The following is a 21,828-nucleotide window of genomic DNA, read 5'->3' as shown; positions in this document are numbered from 1 at the left end:
AGGTAAGCAGCGGCATGAAGGATATATTGCTTGATAGTTACACAGTTAGTTACAGTTAATCTATTTAAGTAACATTGTGACCAGTTTTGGGAATCTTCCATTAGTTTATTTAATGTTTAGTATTTTTTTATAAAAGTTTATCATATTATATGTATGTATAAATTCTTTTTCTTAAAGCCTAGTCCTCCGCTTGGTCTTTCAATCGCATGGGGCTTCCCTCTTCCTCTGCTACCACCAGCGGGTTCCGAGTTGAATATTTTCAGAGCTGGAGCTTCGGTATCTATTCGCACGACATGGCGTCAAGCCAGCGGAGTCGTTGTCTTCTAATTCGATGAGCTCATACAGGTCGTCATTCCATCGTCTGCGGTACTCGCAGGACTTTACTCATGTATTGCCTACTCAATTCAAAATAGCACTTGTTATATGCGTTAAGGCTGGCTACCAAGTAAACGAAATTCTCTACTTTCTCGAAAATATAATTGTCAACAGAGACGTGAGTGTCCAGATGCGAAGTTTGTCGAAGTCGCTTTGCTTCCCTATCCAACTTTGAAAAGGCAGAACAGACTTCGCGGCCAGCGCCATATAAATCAACATTTCAAACTTTGTACAAACATTATAAAAATTCAACGAACTTTACTAATTACACACTAAAAACAATTTTAACAGGATAAAATGCAATTTTCAAGCCGCCAGAAAATCGCTTTGATTTATTTTGTTTTTTTTTTTGCTGACGGTGCTAGGCATTTTCTTTCATATAAAAGAAATTGTCGAGAATACTTTATATGGAAGAAAACGCACAACATCGTCAACTAAAAAAAAATGATTAAAAACTAATAAATAAACAAAAGAAAAACAGCCAAAACTCGTCAAAATGTGACCTGACTTAATCAGCTGACCACAGGTGTATGTACACAGAGAATTTTTCGTTTTCAAATTCGTGTGGAACGTTTTACTTTTAAAAACGTTTCGAACCAGATTTTGCACCTACAATGGTCGTTTCAGTTTTGAGAACGAAAATTTTGTATTCAACTTCTAAAATCTACATATTTGTTTTTGACGCGCACATTTTCAAATCGTTTTTAAAAAACCATCATTTGGTAACTGAAAATGCCTATTTTCAAATAAAATTCTAAAATGTTTTATTTTTCGTTTTCAAAAAAAAAAACATGCAATTTCAAATATGATATTAAAATGTTGTTTTTATTAAATCACAAATAGTCATTTGGTATATACATTGTAAAAATTTTTTGATGTATGTATACTTATACATAAGTTACAAAACTTAATTAATGGTGATTTCGTTTCTACCAAAAAATGTCGCCTTTTTATTCATGGGCGTCGCTACGTACGGGCAGGGGGGAGGCTCGAGCGGGGAATTTCAGTTTACGTGCGGAGTCGGGGGAAGAACTGCTTTTTGTAAGGAATTAGTTGTTAACTTTTTTTTTCTATTTGCGTCACTAATTTCATAATGAGGTAAAAAGTCGTATAAGGAATGCAACTGCAACCAAAAGTACTGATTTTTTATTTATTTTTTTTGATTTCAGCTGATATACATAATTGAAATTGTTTTTTATATATCTAAACCAAAACCACTAAAAAACGAATAAATGTTAGTTTTTCATGAAATAACCTTTTTTGGAAAAAACTGCATGATTAATGGTAAAAAATTTATATTATTTAGAAAGTACAAGCTATTATCTTTAATTCGATATACGTATTTTATCATGATCTACTTTTGGGTTTTAAGAATTAAGTGATAATAAAAAATATAAATAAACAAAGCAAATAAACCTCTTATATCTTCTTCGTTTTTTACCAGCGCCAAATAAATTTGGTATCGTTGAAATCAGCGTAAAAAGTTCTATCAATAGGCACTTTTGGTTATTTTTTAGCTAAACGGGCGCTATTCTAGACTTGTTCCAGAAAATTACGCAAACGAAGGTGATGCCAACGAATATTTAGTATGAAGAATTTTTGGTTTTACTACTAATATAACTAGAAACTGTAGAGTGAGCAATATTCTGCACTAGTAAAGGAGCCGATTTTATGTGTGGGAGCGGGAAGACTGTTTTATTACAAAACCATCCTATTATTGAATCATGTCCCCTGACAAAGCTTCAAAGGGCAGAGAATATGATTTTTTTGGCTTCGACCTTGTGTAACATTTTAAGAAACGAGCACAAAATTTTCTTAAAAATATAAAGGGCGACATTTTTTGGTAGAAACGAAATCACCATAAATAAACGAAAGGAAAATATCCGAAGAATGCTAAAATGTCTCTTCCCTATTTATATTTTTGCCACTGCATATAGGTACTTAAGTACATATTCTTGTTTTGTTCTTCTCGTCATGATTGATGGACGGTAAATCTTTCAATTTTACTAAATTAAATTGTGTTACATACATAATTCTGCCGGTTTGAATTTTGTTTTTGCTTGCACTCTTCACGTTTGACGTGCAATCTTCAATAATTCACTGGTGTAAAGTGCTAAATAAAATTCTTACTCAATACTTCAGTGGTATGACCTACTCATTCCGAAACCCTATTCACGTCTGGCAGCATTACCCAAACGACCGATGAACAGCTAAAACACGGTTGACTTAACAAAACAAAGCAAATACGTAAAAAAAAGCTTATAATAAAACCTAGCGCTAAACGTGATAATTTTTTGCATGCATATGTATGTACAATGTACATACAGTGGCGGTCAAAAGTGGATGAATGGTGTTTCATTTTGAATATTTCCATGTTTTTCAAGCTATGAAAAAATTTTTTTGATATTTTTTTATAAAAATATGGTTCATGCTTTAACAAAAACCATATAAATCACACTTACAAACTTTATACAGAATTTAGAAAAACTCCACAAATTTGTATCTAAATTTCGAGCTTGTTAACCAGAATTTTTTTTTTAATTTTTTGGGTATGCAGTTAACAGGATTATAAATTTTTAGTAAAATTGGTGCAAGTTTTGAGCGGCTAAAGAATCGCATTGATTTTTATTCGTTTTTTTGTTGACGCCGTTTTGCACTTTTTTCCATGTAAACATGAACTTTTTGTGGAAGAATATGCGCAAAGACCTATTGTGAAAAAAAACCGCAAAAGCCGTCAGCAAAAAAAAACTCAAAACTTGAACTAATTGAGCTCGAAAAACATTGTAAGTATTACATTATTATTGAGGGTACGACTATTTAATTACATATTTGATAATCGTAATTCGGTAGGTGGCAAGATTGCCCCCAACTTAGAAGAAGAGAACTAACTTTATTTGACTGAAAATTATAGTTATTTTGATTTGGTCGGTTTTATATTAATGTGATACTGTTATTTTATGACTTACACTATAATATTTTAACGTAATTTCGTGTGTTTTTATCGATAAAAAAAAATTTATAAAATTAAGGCAACAATAGGGCAAAACGGTTTATTTATTAGATTTACGCGGTTACGAGGCATTTAGCCGTTTAGATTAATAGCTACAATATAGAGTTGTTGTTGCCAAAGTGAAGTTTTGTGTACTTACGCAACAACTGTCGTAATTGTTTGAAGAATACAGAATTGACATGTGCCTTTGTGCCCTTTTTGTCTTTCTTTTCAGCGATTGTGTATTGAATTTTATCCTCATAGCCCGGTTTTCTGAAATGAAAGGAAATATAATTGTTGAGTATCATGGTCATGAAGATTTAAAAATACACTAGGCGACAAATGAAAGTATACGCTTTCTTTTAATATAATATTGACAATTATTTTCATGAAGCATTTTTTCCTTTAATTATTTATGCTAATATAGTTCATTCTGAAATATAAACCATACAAACCAAAGTTTCATACTTAATATAAAGCTCACAAAAATGTAAAAATATAAAAAAGACAAAAGCAGTCTCCAACACAAAAAAAAATCTCAAAAATCAACATGATTTTTTAGCCGGTTGCAACTTTCGCTCTCTTCTTTAGACTAAACTTGAATGGACTACAAAACTGGATACTCGCAAATTTTCTAGAAATTGTGAATACAAACTTGAAAATTTTATTGAACGTTTTTTAATTATTGTGAACTTTATATAGAGTTTGAAACCTTAATTTATATGGTTTATAATATAGAAATTCCATAGATAATTAATTCAAACAAAGTGTCATAAAAATAATTGTGAATATTATATAAGAACAAGTTATACACTTTCATTTGTCGCCTAGTGTATGTAGGTATGCATTTCCAAGAAGCATGGATTTTGAATTGCTTTAAGTTCAGCGGCCGCTGTGACCGGGCGAAAAGGGGTATATGCTACCACTCTGTAGGACCTGGGTTCGATATTTGGTCCAAGCAATGTCTAAAATTCGAAACAGTTTTTTCTAACGGTGGTTGGCCTCCGGCAGGTATCGGCAAACCTCCGAGTGTATTACTATTTCTGCCATGAAAAAGCTTCTCATAAGGTGTATTTGACGTCCGGAGGAGACGAAAAATTGTAGATCCCTACATTCGTCTAACAACATCAAGACGCACATCACAAATTAGAGGATAAGATCGGCCAAACCCAAAAAAATAAGAATTAGCGATAGCGAATGTAGGAATCCGGCTGCTGGATAAGTTAAATTTAAACATACTGTACGATGGCAAACCATTAGTTCATATTTTTCTCGAAGAATCAATCTACAGGCCTGCGAAGTTTAGCCTTATTCCCCTCTTCCAAAAATTATGTAATTTTTTTAAATATCTATGCTTAATTACGACTAATCTTTCTTTGATTTCTTTTTATTGATGCCATGCATATTTTAGAAGTTTTAACAATTTTAATGAAAAACAAATTCATTAATTTAAAATTAATCTCTTACCTAAAATCGAACTAAGGCATCTCCCGAAACCCGGGAGTCCCAAGCCCTTATTTATTTATTTATTTGAGCCCAAAATCCCGGGATATAATTTAATTTACGACCAAACTAAAATAGGACGAAATTCAGACACTGTAATGTAATGTAACGTTCCCCGAAAACCGAAGTTTCCGAAATCTTAACGAAATCTTTCTGTTACGACTTTTTTACGAATCTTCAAAGTAAATTATATGAAGTGGTTGAGCCGAACTCGTAAAGAAATTCCTGTACGAAAAATGAAGAAACTTCTGGGAAAATTCGGCTAGAAATCTTTCACATAGCGGCATTATTCTCATTGCTTTACCGATTTTCTTCCGAAATTTCCTAAACGAAATGAAGTGTGCACATTTTATTTAATTTTAGAAAATCCGGTAAAAAATCGGACGAGTTCTTTACGAATTCTTTAAAATTTCTCAAGAATTCAGAATACCATGAAAAATGGTTTGCAGGGTTAATGGTTTTAATCCCGAAAATCCCGGTATTCACAAAATAGTCCGGAATTGGATGCCTTAAACCGGATAGTATAAGGTGAAATACGCCTTTACTCTTTTACTCTGCACGCGCCTATACAAAATGTATAGAACGCTTAAAAGAGCTTTGCCCGCGGGCAAGGCAGTGCCCGTTAGTGGCGTACACATCCTTACCATAGGCCCTGGCTTTATAGACTTTAGTCTTCCCTATGGCAACTCGAACTTCCGTTTCTCGCCTTGTAGAGTCCATTCAACCAGTTACTTCTCGTTTTGTATAAACCTATAAGATTGATTTTTCTAGCAGTACAAGTAGAATATTTTTCTTGACACTGATCTAAACAGGAAAATTATTGAATTACGACTTATGAGGAATATAAAAAAAATTAACTACCTATTGTATTACTTAAGAACTTTTCTAACTTTTTTCTGGGAATCCGAACCGTGCATTCACTTCCGCCAATAATTAACTAGACTTTTTATTAACATTCACACCTTATTACACATTACATTTTTATTATAAAAAAAAGTGTATGTTTTGTTCTCGAAAAAAAGTTGCAATGAAATGATTACTACGTTATTGGAAAGAGTACATATGCAGTTCAGTTAAAGTGCCAGAAATATAAAACATATGTATGCATATAAAACATATAACAATTAAATATAAGACTGTCGTAACTATTGAACTTTGCTGTTATTACGTTACAACTATTTACAAAACTCTTACATATATACATAATCGTACAAATATGTATGTTCTAATTCATTGAAAAATAATTAAGATACATGCGCTAAAAAGTACAGTTGCTAAGCTCCTTAAAATATAATGGAGCAGCACACTGCATTTCTATAGTATGTGGGTTTCCAATATAGTCACTTGAACTTTGTAAATGTTTTCCGATATGTACATACATACATATGTATGTATTAAATTGTGATGAGGAGCTACCTATGTACACGACTAAATACGTAAAATCATTAAGCAGAGCAACACGTGCAACTCAATAAACTTTGCTTTCAAATGAATGTTTGGTTTAAATAACGTCCCTCCCGTGCTCTATTGCTATCATGACGAACACAATTATTGTATTTTTAATGCAATGTTTTTTTTTTTTAAATTTGGGCGATTGTTTTATAGCTCAAAGTATAATGATTAATCAAAACAGAAAAAAATTGCAGTAGTTAGAAGAATTTTTATATGATTCGAAAATTATACATGGTGTTACTTCACTCGAAAAATACATTATACTGTGTTCAGATATGGGCAAATCCGAGAAATAATCAACCAAAAACGGAAAAAATGTATGTAATTTAAATTATATTAACTTCATATTTCTTTTCACACTTATTTACTTTACTTTTTAGTTTTAAACACTACAGTGGGGAGCAGAAATGAATACACGGTGATTTTTGTTAAATATTTGCAAGGTTTTTAAATTACATTTTTTTTTGTTATTTTTTCATAAAAATATAGTTCATGCTTCAACCAAAACCATATAAATCAAACTTTCAAACTTTATGCATTGACATCCCTATTTTGGATGACTATCTCTCGGATTTGCCCTATCTGTATTCTTCGAGTGAAGTAAAACCATAAATAACTTTAGAACCATTTAATATGTTTTGATTAATCATTGTACTTTGAGCTATAAAATCAATCACCCAAATTAAAAAAAAAAAACTACATTGCATTAGTAATAAAATAATTGTGTTCGTCATGATAAGAATAGCGCATGTATTATGATATTTTTTGAAACTTAATTTAATTTATATATTTTTAGTAATTTTCATTTAAAATATATTTCATTCTGGGCCATTCCATTGTGACTGGTGGGACGTTTTACTCCAGAATGTGATCGATTGTGAATTATAACTATCTCGTCGAAATTTATACAACAGCGAAAGATATTTTTTAACATATCGCACACCATCTTCAAAAAAATGACACAACTCAAAATTTGGAATTTTTGAAATTATGCACTAAAGATGTATACAGAGGTTGCATTTACCTTTCAGCAAAAACTGGAGCAAATTTTTGTTATAAGGCAAAGTCTTCCCTGCCCATATGATTAGCATGTGCTAAGAAATAGTTTATCGCATTTTCTACCGAACGTGTAATTTTGAGTTGTGTCACCTTTGAAGAACGTGTACGATATGTAGAAAGGTAACTAATGTATAAAATTGCTTTAACAGAAATACTAAACGAAACTACTTAGTTTTATGTAACTAGCATTTGAATGGTACGCTGAAAAGAACTCTATTTTACGCTTGTACACTCAAATATGAATTTTAGCCAAAACACTTAATCTTGACACCCGATGTTTTTGTGTTGTAAAATATGAATTATATCGACCCAGGAGTGTTTACAGGAGTGTTTTTATTTTTCTCTGCTCTGGCTGGCACCATCAATACTAAATTCTAGATTTGGTGAGATAATTGAGTAAGTTAATTAACCTCAAGCTTTTTTTGCGTGGAAAATGTTCTTTTTTTTAAATATATATGTTTTTCGGCACATACGATAATTTTATTCACAGGGTTTTATAAAAGTACTCGCCAAATATGGTACTAACGATAACATTTATAACAGTTGAAATTGCATATAAACTGAAACATAGCGGTATTTGTTATTTAAATTTGCGAAAAATCAGGAGTTTAATGATTTTTTTATTATTAAGTTTTTACATTAACATTAAACAATAGTCACCTTCAACAAAGACATAGATTTAATTAAAATTAATGTTTTGAAACAGTTTTAATCTTCGTCGTTTAAGTTTATTTTAATTTTGGTGGGTAACAAAACATCTGCAAAAGATTTCCAGTTTTTTAACTCAGAGTGCCAATTTCGATGCAGTCGTAACTTGAAGGATTGGTTCGTGGATTGCGAACGGTTATGGGCCATTCACTAGGCGCCCAAATAGTACGATTTCGTACAAAAGATTCAATTGTACTATGTACAGAATCAACTGGCAGCATAGTATGGCCTGGAAGTAAATATGTTATTTTAATCTTATTTATGAAGGTCGAAGAATTTAAAAAATATGACAGCATTTCTATTACGGCTTTGTTACGGTTTTGACCAGCGTAACTGTCGCAATAAATACTTATGTCATTATAAAGTGCAGTGAATTTATTAAAAAAAAAAACTAAAATATAGACATAATAATAATAATATAACATTTCTAACTTCTTTGCACATACGATAATTTCGCCCACAAGAAAAAAATTTATTGTCACATACGATAAAATTTACAGTTAATTTTTATGGTAGCTATAGGGATTTCAGCTACATATATTATTTTAACAGGTGATGCCTTATGGGATGGAGAACAAACTTACATCAAGTGAATTTCGTAAAATATGTAACATACGATAATTTTGCGCAGAGGGTCGATATGCTTTCGTTTTCAATAAAAATTAGGTTTATATAATCTTCATAGAAATTTTTAAAAAATATTAAAAGTTGTGACTGGTGGGACATCTTCTTGTGACTGGTGTAAAGTAATTATGCATGATATAAAAGTTTCCATAGACAAAAATTACAACTTCTTTTTATTTTTTAATATTTTTCAACAGGTTGATAAAATGTAGTCATTTAAAAAGAGGTTACTACTGAAATAGAGATAATTAGGGCATATTTAAATTTATGCGGTTTTCCTCTTTTACCTGGAATGACCTTTCTATAACAGAAACCCCGTATGTGCATAAATAAATATTTCGAAGCTTGCACAAATTTCACAAAAATTAATCAAACTTAAAAAAATTTTCATCAAAATTTCAAATTGTTTAATATTTAATTTTTAGAAAATTTTTGAATGTGCAGTTTTGTACCCCATTCAATTTTAGTGCAATAAAGTGCAAGTTTCAAGTCCCTAAAAATTACCGTTGAATTTTTAGATTTGTTTTTTTTTTGTGGAGGGTGTTGCGAATTTTCTGGCTATAACACATGATCACCGCCGCGGCCGGCGGGGGTGCTTAGATGTAAAGAAACATGATAAAACACTAGGGGTATGCACGATCCGGCGAATACGGTGCATAGATAGCATAAATAACATGGTTGGAAAATTCTGTTGTTGTTTCATGTATTAAAACAACAACAACATTAGCCAATCATGCTATTTATCCTATCTATGCACCATGCTAGATAGTATGCACCGGATCGTGAATACCCCTATTGTTTAAAAACAACTGTTCCTTCATGGTCCTTTCATGTTCGTTACAATAAAGCGTACCCTACCGGTCATAAAAATAAACTGTAGATTCAAATTCTTCCAACCCCAAGGCCCACAGAAAGGTCCTTTGAATGAATAATCAATTGCTTTAAGATTTTTATTGAGCTTTGTTTTGTACCACGATTTTGTTTATTAGGGGAAATTTAAAAATCAACAAAGTCTAAGCGGTAGAAGTTATAGCAGCTAACCATACACTTTGCACATCGATCATGCGGGTTCGATCGCTGCTGAAGTCTAGAAAAAAGAAGTCTGATGAGGAGATCTAGTGATCTCCGAAATAGCTGCTATAACTTCTACCGCTTAGACTTTGTTGCTTTTTCAATTTTCCCTAATAAACAAAATTGTGGTACAAAGCTCAATAAAAATATTCAAATAAAAATGTTAATAAGGCCCAATAAAATTGACAAATACACTTTTAATAACTCTTCTATATATAATTCAGATTTTCAGAAAAATTTGGTTTTATCGATTCCCCAGAAAAAAAACTAAAAATGTCGTACAGTGCAAGTACTGCTTTAAACCATACACATTTTTTAACGCCTGAACGTAAGCTAGGATTTGCCCATATGGACTTTAAAGCAGCATTTACATACGCCAATTTTGTAAGCGATCGCATGAGAAGTTGAAGGCGGTTTTATGGCTTTCTAGAAAATTTAAGCACAATTTACATTGGCGCTTAGAAAATCGCCTCATGTAAATTCTGCTTAATTGAGTAATCAGAGCAATTAAGCCCTTGCTTGAGCGCAATTTAACATATGTACAATAATTCAATTAATAAATAACGCAATTTACATTTAATTGCATATACATTTTGCTTACATTTTTGCTAAGTGTGCGGCTGAGCTTCTCCTGCAGTTTGTGGCGTGCGTGTCGATGTTTTACGCCGCTCGGAGGTTTGCCACCGCCTTTCGACTGTTCTTAGATAAAACTTTCTCTAATTTAGCCAAAGCGCCCGCAGGGTTTCGTACATACCAAAAAAAAATACCACCCAATTAGAACACACAAAACGGGACTAATACCAAATTTTAATTGCGCAACTTATTCAGTTTTTGTATGATAAATATAGAGTTCAGATAGGAGCTTATTTGCTCAATATTCCAATTTGCGCAGTTAAAGTGCAAATGTGAATATATGTATGTATGTAGCATTAGGTCGTAAATCTTAGACAAAAACTATGATGAAATGAGATTTCTTATCACTGCTGCTGGTCATCAATCTTAGAACAAAAATTGTCATGAAATTATACTTCTTATCACTGCGAGACTAAAGTTCAAAGGTTTTCGCTTAACGTAATTATTAATGATGTTAGCATCGGTTAATTAAAATAAACTAATGACATGGCGACATTTAGATAACATTTATTTTTGTTTGTCGTAAATGAAAGCCAAAAACTAGTGCTGAATGTTGTTATGCGGATTTTTCGAATATCTGATTAAAAAGTTCGAGTGTCCGGATAGAAAAATTAACGAATATTAACGGGATGTCCAGATAGTAAAATTGAACGGAAATTAACCGGATATCAGGAGATTTTTGATTAAATTTTTCAATTCTCCATTTAAAATTGTATCAAAAAATTAACTTGATAACAAACTTTAAGTTTCATGATTGAGACTGTTATATGTATTTTGTTGAAAATAAAAGTATGTAATACAACTGTTTACAAGGAGTAAATCTAAAAAATAATGTATGTAAAAAAAATCATGATAAAAATATAACAAGGTAAAACCAATGAGAGGCAGTCTGACGTTTGCCAATTTAAAAATTCAAATCTCACACACACATTCTTATTTTGATTCTCAAACAACAACAATTGTGAACAACATAATTTTTTTATTTTCACTTTTATATGATTTTAAAATGCTAGCAAACGTAGGAAAAAAATCATGGCCGACGAATTGAGAGAATGGAATTCACCTTGTAATGTTTTTATCATGCATAGAATCATGTTTTTTAAATTAAATTAATGAAAAGTATCTGTTGAAAAAGAATAATCCCGTAAAATAAAACGTTTTATACTTAATTAGTTACTGTACTACGGCTTATACATTTTTATACCCGAGCGTTCTTGTGCACAAGGGTATTATAACTTTGTTCACATAACAGTTGTTTGTAACAGGCAAAACGAATCGAGATAGATCTACACAAATGTATACATAAATGATCAGAATGAAAAGAGAAATCGATTAAGCGGTGACGATCTGTCCGTCCGTCCGTCCAACTGTGCACACGATAACTCGAGTAAAAATTGAGATACCTTAACGACACTTGGTAAGTGTACTTCTTTAGGGCGTATGACGGATGGTATTGAAAATGGGCAAAATCGGATAATAACCACGCCCACATCCCATATAACGGTATTTTAGAGAAATACGAAATCTTCGATAAATCAGTAAATACTAAGCTAACTCATTCAAAATTTATGCTTGCAACAATTCTTTGCCAAGACATACGTTTACGACAAAATTTTGGAAAATGGGCGTGGCACCGCCTACTTATGATCACACATATGTATCTCGGTAACCGTTCTACCAATTTGTACCAAAATCAGTATGGTTATTATTCTTGGAACATAAAAGCAAAACATTAAAAAATATTGAAATCGGACTAAAATTACGGCCACTTTTCATATAACGATAAATTTCAGAAATACCTGAAACTGTGATATTTCGAAATTTATGAACGCTAATTTACTCAAAACTAATACTAACAACAATCCTTTGAAAAGAAGTATCATTATTTGGAATTTTGAAAAATGGGCGTGATACCGCCCACATATGACTATATAAGTTAATCTCATTATATCTCGCTGAACGTTGTATCAAAGATGTTTAAAATAGGGGTAAAGCAATACATAACTGTGTTTGGAAAGGTAACAACACAATGAAATACAATCAGGGTATTCATCAAAACCAGCGTTGCGTTAATTTTTAACCAAAATTGGTAATTTTTTTCTTTATTCATCAAGTTTGGTAATTTGGTAATTTATTTTTCAATTTAGTAACTTTTTCAATTCCGTCTTACATGTCAAATTGGTCAATATTGGTTATGATTCCTTATTAGTAAGTGGACCGTAAGCGTCCAGGAAAGACCAGGTAATCCTGAAAGTTTCGCAAGGCGAAAGTTGTTCCAACGTACCTTGGCTACTAGAATGTGTGTTCCTTAACAAACTGAAAGTGGCTATTGCTAAGTATATGCACCGTGTCCTTTCTTGGAAGGTTTTGGGTGGTCCTACCTTTCCCTGTCAGTTCGTCAGCTTTTCAATTAACATAAATTTTACGGTGTACCCGGCCACCATTTATGGATATATGTGAGTCGAAAGCTTTCCTTCAAGCGTTGAATTTTCGATATATTTTCTTGTCACTTGTTTACATACAGTGGTGGAAAAAATTATTGCCGCACCATATTTTGACAAGATTTAATATATTTTTTTTTGTGATTTAATTTTGGTTATTTTTTATAAAAATATTGTTCTTTCTTTAACAGAACTCAAGCAAATTCAAATTTCAAACTTTGTTCAATATTTAAAAAAAATCAACAAACTTTAGTAAAAATTTGAGGGTAATCGAGCGCTGATTGCCTGAAAAGCTTGGTATCTTCGGATATATATGTATATGTATAGACATATCGAGCCCTAACTGCCAAAATAACGTAACCGACATTTTTTAAAAATTTTTATTTTGATGCAGAAATGCATCTAGATGCTCTAGGAATATTTCTGCATCAATAAGAAGATTTTTAAAAAATGTCACTTACGTTATTTTGGCGGTTAGGGCTCGATATGTTTGTACCAGGGACCGCAAATAACGATTATCCTTTGAAATTTCAACTCAAAAAATCACGCGGAAAGAGAAATGCTACGTGCATAAGGAGTAAACCAATATATTTCTTATTACTGGGAGTACCTTCAGCGGCACTGATTTTTATTTTTTAATTTTTACTTATAAAAATCAAGTTTAATCATTATATTTTGGGTTTTATTTTTTACTCAGGAAATTATCGTTATGTTTTGAGTTTTATTTTTTGCTCGGGAAATAATTGTTACGTTTTAAGTTTTATTTTTTGCTCGGAAAATAATGGTTACGTTTTAAGTTTTATTTTTTGCTCGGAAAATAATCGTTACGTTTTAAGTTTTATTTTTTGCTCGGAAAATAATCGTTATTTCTTGAGTTTTATTTTTTGCTCAGAAAATAAAACTTAATTTTTGCGTATGCGCATGCGCATGCGTGAATAGACAGGGGGCGGCTGCATTGAACCTTTAACGCCACTGTGGAGTGGGTAATGAAAATACAGATGCCAGGGCAGAAACAAAGAGAACCACATTACTAAAGAAAAAGTGCAAAAAAGCGCATACGCATACGCAAAAATTAAGTTTTATTTTCTGAGCAAAAAGTAAAACTCAAGAAATAACGATTATTTTCCGAGCCAAAAATAAAACTTAAAACGTAACGATTATTTTCCGAGCAAAAAATAAAACTTAAAACGTAACCATTATTTTCCGTGCAAAAAATAAAACTTAAAACGTAACGATTATTTTCCGAGCAAAAAATAAAACTCAGTTAATAACGATTAAAAAGTGATTTTTAAAATAAAACTTATAACTGTTACGGTCCCTGGTTTGTACAGTTCTGCACATTAAATAGGTTTGGTAATTTTTTGTTGAATTTGATAATTTTTTCGGTGATTTTGGTAAAAAATAAAAACATTTTGTGGCAACACTGATCAAAACGCGTAAATGCCTCTTAACCGCGTAAACCTCGTAAATAAACCGGTTTCCCTACAAAATTGAGTAAGGGTAAGAGGTTTACATGGTTACGAGGTATTAACGCATTTAGATGAATTGCCCTAATATAATAAAATATATGCCCAGCAGTCTATACAAAATTTTAATTCACGGGTGCGAGGTGATAAGAGCTTTTCGGCTTGCCAATTCGTCAGAAAATGTGTTTTCGCTATTTTACATTTTATACTTTAATTCAAATGCTTATAAATTTTTTTTTAATCTTAACCCTGGAAAGGTTAAACCCCTTAGATTACGTTATAAGTAAATTTAACGACTACTTACTTTTGTATCCGATTTTAGAAAAATTAATATTTCATTTAAAATTTAAAAAATGCAGATTTTTTAATTTTAAAAGAAGTCCAAAAAAGGTTGATATTTTTAGTGCTGTTATGACAAAAGGGCTTTCCGAATTTGCTATACTTAAAAAAATGTAAATGAATTCGTAAAATTTGCGAGGTTTACCTTTCTAGAGTTAATCTTAGTCTTATTTTTCATAGAAAATATAAAAGCTATGAAAGGCCGCTGTGGTATAGTGGTAAGCAGTGCGCGCTTCCACTCCGCAGCGCCTGAGTTCAAGCCATGGTAAAAACAACATCGCAAAAAAAATGTTCGTTAAAAGGTTTTTTCTTAACAGCGGTCGCCCCTCGGCAGGCAGGTCGCCCATGGCAAATCTCCGAGTGTATTTCTGCTATGAAAACCAACTTCTCACAAAATTACAATCGCCGTTCGGAGTCGGCGTAAAACTGTAGGTCCGTCCGCTCTGTGTGACAACACCAAGGCGCACGCCACAAATCGGAGGAGAAGCTTGGCCAAACACTAACATATCGAGCCCTAACCGCCAAAATAACGTAAGCGACTTTTTTTCCAAAATTTTCCTTTTGATGCAGAAAGGCATCTAAATGCTCTAGGAATAAGAAAAGAAAATTTTGAAAAAACGTCGCTTACGTTATTTGGCAGTTAGGACTCGATATGTATGTGTAAGCGCCAATCTATTATTATTAAATATTATGAACTAAAAAATTCATTTTCAGGTTCAGCGTGCTCTAATCCATTTAGAAACAATTTTTTAGCATCAATTTTAATTTTTTTGCACACTTTTTACATTGTGCGCCGCCGACAAAGCCTTTAGATAATATCAGAATATTTTTGCCAGGAAATAACTGCAATGTAAAAAATAAATCTTGGCAAATAACTCGACGATAAAAGTTATCAGACAACGTAAAAAGTAAACTGAAAAAAAGGAAAAGTCCGCCACGGTCAACAATTTCGCGGGTTATAGAAATGAAAAAAGGACAATAAAAGGATATCAAAGTTGGAAACATTTTCTGACATTAACATGTTCCCATCTTCGCAGACTTCATCATCGTCATCTTCAATTCAATTTTGCAGGATTTTTTATAAAATATTTATCCTTTCCATCAATTTGGTGAATACTTTCTATTTGAATACCATGCACTTCCAAAAATTCGCTTTAGATTTGCTAAGCAATCTTAGCTCGTGCTTGTTTAGCGAGTAGGCGAAATTCGCCAAAGGAAACGTAATGATTTAAGCCTAAATAGTTTTGATAATTCTACGCATGCTAATGCACCATAATGACTCTAGGGTAGTCTTCCTTGAAGCAAGTGTGTTAAAAGTAAATGCCTTAATTTCCGGTAGATATCTCTTAGACAACTCAGCTGACCTTTCAATGGCTATAAAATTCTTTTATATCTAACAAGGTTCTTTAGAAATATTTGCAGCAGTTTCTTCGTAGGCAGATACATAAATACGAGTGCATACATACTACATACTATGTATGTATGTATGTAGATAATACTCCGACTTGATTTTCTAAAATGGTCTTGATGTACCAAACATGCATGCGAACTGCAGACTTAGGATGCGCGCGCTCAATAGTGGCAAATCATGCAAATATTGCAACTTCGCTTTATTTGGGTATTCATGAATTTATTTTCTTAATTTTGGACAAAGCGCACATAAGCTCATACTGCCCACCTGACCACTGCTTCTCATGTTATTTCAACACTAACGTGGAAATACGAGTATATTTGTGCAAAATGTATTGTTTTTTTGTTGCTATTTTATCGTCTTTGCTTTCTTCTGCTTTTGATTAATTCATTTATGAACTTTGATCGGCGATCGGCAATGGAGCGAATGAGGTGATTCGATAAGCAAATATACTGCCAGCAGAGTCCAACAATCAGTACACAAACAACGCTACAGCGGTTGCCGCTTGGGTGGACAGTTTGGTTTGTATCGTCGCATTTTGTTCGATTTCGTTAAATTGCCCGCATTTCACACTCCTGTGTCTCATCGTTGTTGAAATAAGTTTAGTTTTTTAGAACAAGCCGGCCTCGGAAACGGGAGGCATTATGTACATTTACGAATTTGGAGAAAGAAATCATATGCCATCATGTACTTCGTTTATTATATACTGAAAAAAATCTCCGTCAGTAGTTCAAAATATCTCGCCTTTCCTTTATACTATGTATAGAAGATAGTAATTTTTAACAGGTGGCCACCTTACTCAAAAAATTAACGTTTTTGTGCACGCGAAGGCCATGCACATTCATTTGGTATCTTAATTTGTTTATCCAACGAACGGTGAAGATCTTATAGTTTTTAAACAAGTGGCAACCCTACTAGGAAACATAATACATTATTACATATCTAGAGGCTAAGTCGTTTTATTTGACAGTGACGGTGCAGAACTGACGCTTAGGCTTATTGGCATTGAATATAGTAAATTTCTTAACAGGTGGCAACCCTATTTAAAAAAATAAGACAATAGTGATTTTCTAGAGACCAATCGCTTTCATTTGACACCTCAGTTTTTGAAATCCAGCGAACGGTGTGGATCTTTTTTAGACAGGTGGCAACCCTAATCCAAATCCAAATTTCAACCTTTGTTGAAAATAATTCAACAAAATTTTACAACAACAAACTTTTTACGAAGAATTTTTTGAAACAATTTATGTATTCAGTTTTATAGCCAATTAAATTCTAGATTAAGAAAGTGCAAGTTTCAAGTGACTAAGAATTCGTGTTGGTTTTTGATAATTTATTTTTGACTCATCTGTTTAACACATTCTATAGACTTTATGCTTTCGATTCGTATAATTGTAATTTGTTCATTAAACAAATGAATGGAAAAAAATAAGAAATAATAATAATTGAATTAGTAATTAATTAAAAATATTCTGGCAAGGACTTTTTCAGCCAACCCACTCGCGAAATATTTCCTTACACGTTAAATTTCATACAAAGTAGATTTCATTCATTAAACAGATGGGTGAAGGTCGTGCCCTTGTCGGATCTCCTACTATGTTTTTTTTTTTATTTTGAGGTCAAAAAATATTTAGAAGTCGCTAAAAGCGCTCAAAGTTTTCCATATATGTATTTTATATGGGGAGAAACAAGTTTTTGTAGAAATGGTATAGAATTCTTGAAAATAAATATTTTTCGATCGTAACAAAGTTCAGTTTACGATCTGGTTAATATTTCTAGTATGGTTAGGGAATTAGTTCAGGGTATACCTAAAAATTGTGTCAGACTGGCTGGGCTAGAAGTAAATAATGTTTTAATCTGTAAGTATAATATACATAGTACGTAAAGCTATTTAAGTTTAGCAACTCATGAAATCAAAGACACGATATATGTTGAAATAACTTGGGATGGGCAACCGTCAGCTAGAGAATACTTATTACGTTTTATTTTTTAGTGGCTCTTCTATTTACCGTTTTTTTTATAACTTTGCATTTCTGGAGAATGTCTCGCAAAAAAAGTTTACTATTTTTTGTTTTCATACAAACTATAGTACATACATACTAGGGATGTTCCGGGTATCGGATAAATATCGCGAATCTGGCTGTTTTGGTTATACGACTATACGACCGCATACGACTAAAATACAATTCGTCTGAAGGATTCTAGATCATGTCGATGAGTTGAGTCGAAATGAGTGAAAAATTACGGAAAAGTAAAAAAAAAACTAACTTGCTCAATAACAGTAATTTTTGTGAATGTGAAAAATATGCAAATTCAACTTTTAATTCGCATTCTGATTCGTTCTAACATAAGGCAAACAAGTTTAACTAAAATTTCAAATTGTCAGGATTTCTGTTGAAATAATTTTTTCAATTAACCAATTTTTTACTTTCCCGGTATTTTTTTTCGCGCAATTTTGGCCATCTTTTCGACATGAGTTAGAGTCCATCTGACGGCTTGGATTTTTATTAATGTCTGATTTTTATTTTTCGCTAAGCTATGTTGATTTCTTTTTTTTAAGTCTAAAAACTTGCCACTTTCCAAGAGCAGACGAGCTAGAAAAGTTGTATAACTTGACTTGAAATCAGCATCAAAAAATTTATAAGAATGATTAGAGTCGTGGGTTTTTTCTCAAGGCATTGTGAACAGCTTTCATTAGAGTTCAGTATTTTTCTTATGATTCAACTGGTTTATCCATGGTAACTGATTTATAATTTCGAATAAGTTTACCGAAAACCCAATGCAACAAAACATATCGTGACCTTAATATAGAAAGGCCCCATCTTAAAATTTGTGTCTTTGCCGAGTAGTTACAAATCTTCATAAAACCTGAAGTTATTCAGCTTGGAATTTCTTCTAAATCCTGGGTTTTAATAAACACTGCTGCCCGGTTGCACCATTCAATTTTAAATTTATCAGTCTGTTAACATTAAAAACTAGATAATTTTGTTCGGAAAATTTTAAGTCTGATAACTTTTTACTTGATTGGCGAAACGGAGGATAAGATTAATTTATTGATTTAGTAGTTGTTTTCAAATGCTGCTAGACTGAATTTCGAAAGAAGATTAGATAAAGTAACGATTCTGATAAAATCATTAGGGACAGCAGTCTACCGTATTCGTTTCTTATTTTTTTCATGGTATCCGGAATCAGGTTGTCCGGCAAAATTTCTAACCGCCACAACCCTAGAATATACATAGTATGTATGTATTCGCGTTCATCGCGATGAGTCGTTAACTTTTTAACCGGTTCTTACCTATAGGTTTTGCAAAACATGTATAAGACCAATGTTGAGATTCCATCAATCGATTTTATTTATTTAAAACTGAGTAGGTAATATTCCGCTGAGAATAAGTTAAAATATTTTGAAAATAGGATATTATTTGTATGTACATACCTACATACATACATATGAACATTAGACTGTGTCAAATAAAACGAATATTTTTTTTCGGTCGGCAAAATTTTAGCTCTCTATGTTCATTTTTCAGTTAGCGCTCGCAAAAATAAGAATTATCAATGAAGAAAATGTTGTTGAAGAAAATGTTGTTCCTCAACTTTAATTTTTATAAACAATTTAATTCTCTACAAAGATAGTCATACATCAAATTTAAAAACAAACTCCGCGTTTTTAGAGCTAATAAAAGTGAATTTTTTTCTAAAATTTTTATTTTGTACATCCATATCTTTTTACATTTGTACATATGTACGAGTATGTTAACATACATACATATGTATTTATGTATAGACATAGTCAAGTTCTATTTTGATAATTTCCAAAAGTAATTTACTACCTTTTTTATTGCATACTCCGTCTGAAAATGTTCCTAATCCTTTTATAATACCCACTTGACTTTGGACTTTCTAATGTTGAGTTCATGCATTTTTCGTTATATATTTCGCTATCTATTAATTAATTTATTTAGTTAGTTTGACAACTGAAAGAAAAATACGTACTTAAATATATAGTACTAAGTAGGTACACGTGCACTGCAAACACAATGCAATAAAAATAATTACGAAACGATCAGGCTACGAATCAATGCATAGTTTTTTTACTGTATTCAAAATGTTTTTCACGGTAACATTTTTCGATAATCTTTTTATAAAAATACACATACATAGCTCATTTGGAGAAAATTTTCATCGACATTTCAAACTTTTTTATTAGAATTCTTATGAAAAACTCGAGTATTCAGTTTAGTAGCTCATTCAATTTTAGTACAACAAAGTGCATGTTTGAAGTTGCTAAAAAATTGCGTTGATTTTTTCTGACGGGATATTTTAGCATCTACTAACTTGCATTTTGTTATACTAAAATTGCACAATCGATTTTTTTTGTAAAAATTCTGATTAAAAAGTTTGCATTTTTGATGCAAATTTTTCGAATTTCCTTTAATTTGCTCCAAAATTGAAAATTTTATTTGTATGGTTTTTGTTGTAGAATATGTATGTAAATTAAAAAAATAAAAAATAAAAATTGCCGTAAAAAACTTAGAATACCGTAAAAAATCAAATCAAAATTCTTCTTTGAGTGACTGTATGTACTAGGAATTTTAATCCCGGGGTCCCGGGATTCTTGGAAAATAATTCCGGGTTTTTTGGGATTTATAATTTGCACTGATGACAATAATAAAAACTCCTTTTTACCTCCCTTTTATTAGCTCGGGATGTAACTATGTAATATTTCTAAAAGATGTGGCGATTTCTAAGTTACATACCTGATGACAGTACGAATGGATATTATGATAGCGAGGTTTTAGTTTTTTAAACTATAATTTTATCTTGACCAGTGTTGGCTGTATTTTTATTTTATTTAATATTTAATAATTTTTATAAATGTCTAGCTCATTATACATTCAACACCGTGCGATAGTAACACACAGTACTACACACAAAAATCAATATATTCGCGAAACCGTGGGCCAAATATAGTAAAATTGGGTTTTTAGTTTTTCACTCTGACGTCAGTAATTCAAAAATGATTCAAGTTTTTGGTATATTAGGACTAGTAAGTATTGAAAATGTCCTTTTAAAATTGTATCCTTGAAATTTCGCAATACTTGTTTTTGAAAAAAATTTATACTAAGGACTTATATAAACTCGATAACATCCTCGAATTTCATCTTTCTAACTTTATCAGCATAAAAAATTACCATTCGTCCTTGTGAATTTTTTTTTTATTCCACATTGCACTGAATTTTTTTAATAATTTTTGGAATTGATCATATCTTTGAAATTACAAAGACGAAAAAATTAACATCCTTAGTATGTACATTTAATTGGTCCAAAAGTAAATTCCGAATTTTAATGCTCTCACCCCATAGGATTGTTCTATACCAAAAAATTTTATACCTCCATTTTTTATTTCGAAATCAAAAAATAGAGGTCGCTCAAAGTTTTCCATGTGTGGGGGAAAAGCAAGTTTTCGTAGAAAAAGCTATTGAAAGTCACTATTTCCCGATCGGAAATAATTATTAACTATTTTTTATAGGTCCCCTTAAACCCTAAAATATGCAATGGCGGACCATAAGAAATCGGTAATATTAAAAAATTTAAAAATAAACAATTCGATCGAAAAATAATGATTTTTAAGAATTCTTTACAATTTCCACGAAAAAATGCTTTTCCCCCATAAAAAATACATGGAAAACTTTGTGCACTTTGAGCGACCTCTATACATTGTTTGCTTTCGAAATAAAAAACGTGGGATTTTTT

General features: G+C 31.7%; 1 protein-coding gene across 1 annotated transcript in view; it reads right to left on the bottom strand.

The window, feature by feature from the left end:
* Positions 1-21,828, bottom strand: part of LOC118733941 (ATP-binding cassette sub-family D member 3) — a 55,929-nt gene that overhangs the window by 16,186 nt on the left and 17,915 nt on the right. Inside the window, exon 2 of the mRNA XM_036463583.1 lies at positions 3,525-3,637. Within this exon, the coding sequence (XP_036319476.1) occupies positions 3,525-3,637 (113 nt within the window). The remainder of the gene's footprint in view (positions 1-3,524; positions 3,638-21,828) is intronic.

The sequence above is a fragment of the Rhagoletis pomonella genome, unplaced genomic scaffold (genome assembly GCF_013731165.1).
Source record: "Rhagoletis pomonella isolate Grant_MI unplaced genomic scaffold, Rhpom_1.0 Rhpom_scaffold_00002, whole genome shotgun sequence".
Lineage (NCBI taxonomy): Eukaryota > Metazoa > Arthropoda > Insecta > Diptera > Tephritidae > Rhagoletis > Rhagoletis pomonella.
The sequence above is the reverse complement of the archived record's forward strand: the minus strand, read 5'-3'. Positions and strand labels throughout refer to the sequence as shown.